Source organism: Montipora foliosa, chromosome 9, assembly GCF_036669935.1.
Source record: "Montipora foliosa isolate CH-2021 chromosome 9, ASM3666993v2, whole genome shotgun sequence".
In the NCBI taxonomy this organism is placed as follows: Eukaryota; Metazoa; Cnidaria; class Anthozoa; order Scleractinia; family Acroporidae; genus Montipora; species Montipora foliosa.
Window position 1 is genome coordinate 33,316,386 of NC_090877.1, and position 4,261 is coordinate 33,320,646.

At 35.4% G+C, this 4,261-nt stretch overlaps 1 protein-coding gene across 2 annotated transcripts in view; it reads right to left on the minus strand.

Moving 5' to 3' along the window:
• Positions 1-3,510, minus strand: part of LOC137969439 (calmodulin-like) — a 16,812-nt gene extending 13,302 nt beyond the window's left edge. The window contains exon 1 of one of the 2 annotated variants that reach the window (XM_068815667.1): positions 3,359-3,510. In XM_068815667.1, coding sequence (XP_068671768.1) covers positions 3,359-3,361 — 3 coding nt within the window. In that variant the 5' untranslated portion in view covers positions 3,362-3,510. Of the gene's footprint in view, positions 1-2,068; positions 2,399-3,358 lie in introns of those variants that run through there. The other variant, XM_068815666.1, reaches the window with a different exon arrangement.
• Between the last annotated feature and the right edge of the window lie 751 nt (positions 3,511-4,261).

The window sequence follows — 4,261 nt, forward strand, 5'->3', positions numbered from 1 at the left end:
AAAAAATTTCCGCAAATTTCGGTGGAAATTCATCGGGTGAAAAACGTGTTCCATTTAACTCAAGTCCGTTTGCCGCCCAGTGATTGCGATTTTACGCGCCAAAATTTTAAAATGTGGCCGTGAATAGCCTGGAAGTGGTAAGACCTTTCAAAAGTTGTAAATGGAACACACATTTCCATCGGAAAGTTTCCAACGGGAAAACAGGACTACCTTTTCAGAAGTTCCGTTTATTCCGGAAATTTTCCATTGGAACGAACCAAAAACGTGTTTTCTATTTACATCCCAACCGGAATTTCCGGAATTTCTTGGTAAATGGAAAACGCCCATTATGAATATTAGACTTGCCACAAGTTGGCGAGAATCACAGGAGAAAACGTTTTAGCGAAGCGTGAGTTTTCGGACGCGAAGCGGATGTCACGCGCGTTGTCAACATGAGTAAGTAAGATGCTTTAGAATTGAACAACGTAATGATGTTTCTTTGATTTGAAAGAGCCCGAATCAAAATGGGTAAGTCATTCGAAATAAAGCCGGTGCCCGTTTGAAATTGGAAAAAAATATTTCCAACATTTATTTTAATAAAAGCGGTGCTGAACAAAAAAGTGTTGAAAAGATACATTTCTAGTTGAATAATTATGTTGCTTCGATTTTAGGCATAAATTATCAGCATCGATCAGTAGTAGTACTTGAGTTTTCTGGGTGACATTCTGTTTATTGAATTCAAACATCGAAGCAAATTACAAAAATGCACAAATTTGCAATACACGCGATTTTTCGGATTCTATTTCTGTACTAAAAAACTTATCAATTAAAAAAAGCAGCCCTTCGCTTAAGGCGATGAGGCGAATCAAATTTCAAATCAAAAAATCCAATCATCTCGAATAAGCACAAATCAGTACAGAAGTGCAATCGCAGTTGGATTTGCATGGGAGTTTTCTGCCAATGACCTTCATTAACCTTTCATCTCTTTCTCGGTGAGATACTGAATCCAAATTTTAAGAGAATTACAATTCTTTAATCTCTTTCGTGAAATGTTCTCGTGAATTTAAATTAAGTTGATTACAAAGGAAAGAGTGGTTCATTTTGCAAAAAGGCCATCAACTCTCATTTGTCTAAACGCAGTTTGTTAACTTTCCTGGTTAGAGAACCATTCTCTCAATCGACAATATCATTAGTTAGCTCTCTCCTAGCTATGGCTTTCTATGGAGCTTTTATAGTATCATGTTGTCACGCGCACTCGATAGTGAGAGCTGTTCTCGTCATGTAAATACTAACGATATTTAACCCGACTTTTCTTGACCATGGTCGCATTAACAAGGCTGGTGTTCTTTCCCCCAGTTCAGTGTTTTGTCACAAATATTGCCTTGTTTCGTGATCGTCGAGTTTCAATTTCAGAATTACGAAAGCCTTGTTGCTTGTTTTAATTCATAGCCCAAAAGTCATATTTTGCTTTATCACTGATATCATGAAATGAATAATATTCGCAGGACCTTTTCTCTGCGCATTTAGTAATTTCCATAGCTCGAGGGAGGTCCAACAGAGACAGCGTGCTTCGAAATTTGGTGTTTCTTTTAAAGCCTTTTGCGCTTCAGCCATTCAAGATAAGTTTAGTCGAAGCTTTCAATCACGGCGGAGCAATTAACGATGTAATTTTCTGAATGAATTTTGTGTTTGAAAGACAAGCAGAATAATACAAAGAGGTGTTCTTTAAAAAGTCATTTTCAAGAAAAGATAGATAAGCATTCAGGATTTTCCACGAAAATTGAAGGTCAATTGAAAAAAGAGACTCGGTTAAATGTTTACGCTGGGGGTTTCCGAGGCTGATAAAGTTGAGAAAAAAAACGAAGTTCATTTTGTGATCATCCGGAAAACCTACAGTACATTCCGTTCTTTTCTATTCCATTCTGTTATTTTTTTATATACAATCAGTTTAAAGATGTTGTCCAGTCTTAAAACATGTTTTGCAAACCCGTGCATACACTCTGTGCGATTTTAAGTTCAAGACAGAGTTGCAAAAACCTAAGTAATATAATTCACACAACATGTAAATAGACAGAAAAATAGCAAATACCTCGATATTGTCGATTTCCAACCCTTCTCGTCTTTTAGTAGACATATCTCGCAATATATATATATTGATTTGGCGAAATATATGATTACTAACAATTCATGGATAATCGCGATGAAGGCAGGACACAAACTGATCTCCGATGCTATGTTTGATTTTTAAAACGATGTAATTAATTCTTGAATATTTTTAGAACCTTTTTCTCAACCGAAAAACAGCCGCCGAAAGGTAAATAAATGAAATCTATTTAGTTAAAAACAATTTTACGAAAATCGCGGCCAGCTCAATGAGAAAAAAATAACCTTGGAAAAAACAATAGAGGTCTGCCTATCGATTTGTTCCTTGCGAAGAGAAATTGCAAGAGTTTTTTTATTTACATAAAATTATTATTTTCAAAAAATTTCCATTGTTATTTGAGAATAATGGGGCTTTTTGACATCAGTGACCGTGGATTTTATGTCTTATCTGGTCAATATTTGTTATATAAAATGAAAGCAGGAAAACTTGATGGCAAAAAACACATGTGTTTGTTGTCATAAAATGAACACCACACCTCAGGAGGTACGATTACCTCTTTTAATCCAACGAGTTAAATATCCTGATTTTCGAGAAAGCTATGAGAAAAAGCGCTTAAAGGAAAATTAGTCCATTTTGAATTTCAATACTCAAAAATTATTTCCGCTCATTTACGACCATGTGATCGAAAAGACGTTTGCGATAAATTTCATACTTACAACAATTCCTACGATTTTTCGCGAAAGTATCTAAGGGAACGTGGTTATCGCACGCCAAGGAGTAAGATTCAGATTGAGAATGCAGTTGTCGAGGATGGGAATAGAGGTCTGATTCTCCGAAAAACCGAATAAAATGCGTAACAACCACGCAACAAGGTAATGTACTTCCATCAATCAGTGCTGTAATTTAAATAAGATGCTTTCAACAATAATGAATATTCATATTTTTCAAACGAACGACGAACTTCCGACATGAGAAATTTAAGTAGGCTGCGAGCTTCAAATTGAATGTAAAGATAATAAAAGCAGAAAGCTTTTCACATTTAGCGTTTTTTTTTCCAAAAGATCCATTCACACTTGTTTGCTGACATTATTCACGAAAGTGCGTTTTCCATAAAATCGCTAATTTTATCAGTTTGCTTTTTCTCTCACGATAATTGTTGTCAAAATTGTGGCCGGCCTTTTCAGAACTAATTCGATCGGCGCTGAACTGGTAAGTGGAACAGCAAAAGCTACGGTAATCTCTTTCGCCTAGGAAAGTAATCGCTATTTTACTTACCATCGGTTTCTGTGTGAGATTTCTCCGAAAAGAAAACAATACTTTGTGCTATATATATCGTGGATGTAAAACCACCAAAAATCTATCTTCCGATGTGATTTCACTTAAGGAGCATCCAATGGTTTCGGCCTGACCGCGTCAATGTAAAGGGGTTACAGTATTGTAAGTAAGACTGTGTACACAAATTCTATTCTCCCTAAACAAAACTTTGCAACGGACCAATCATAGCCACGCTTTGTTATTGCTTATTTCATCGCCATTAAACTTTCATAATTAACATTTTCGATTGATCCAGTTTTAAATTGAGATCGAGATAGTGAAGCTACTGATAGAAGCTTTCTCTTCAGCGACAAATATTTTAATGTGATTTCTGGATTATAAACAAGGATTTTATTTTGATTAAATCTCGCCATTTGGGCTAAAAGGAAAATGCAAACATATCGAACATTTACGCCCCAGAAGGAATATGAAATTCAAATTGATGGTACCTCAACTGCTATGTTTTTGTGTAGTTCCTTAACCTCTGCACGATATTAAAGATTTGTTGCTGATTATATGTCTAATTGGGTTTTTCAGATAAGACCTTTAAAAATTTGATTGTGTTTGTGTAAATTCTCTTTTACAGTGAGAATTTTCAAATACTCCCATCTCATTCTGTCATCTTGACAAGGTAGAATCTCAGCATAACCGTCTTCATTTGGAATAAAGAAAAGCAAAATCAGATTTGTGAATCAAACCGGAGGGTGTCTAATATCATGCGTATCAACCTACAACCCACAACAACCATTAAAGTTCATTTCAATTTTTCTGTAATTAATAATTCATTTTGACCACACAGTTGAAGCGTTAAACCATTTGAAATGCAATAAGGTTATCATTGTCCTAACAGTAACCCCAGTTTTC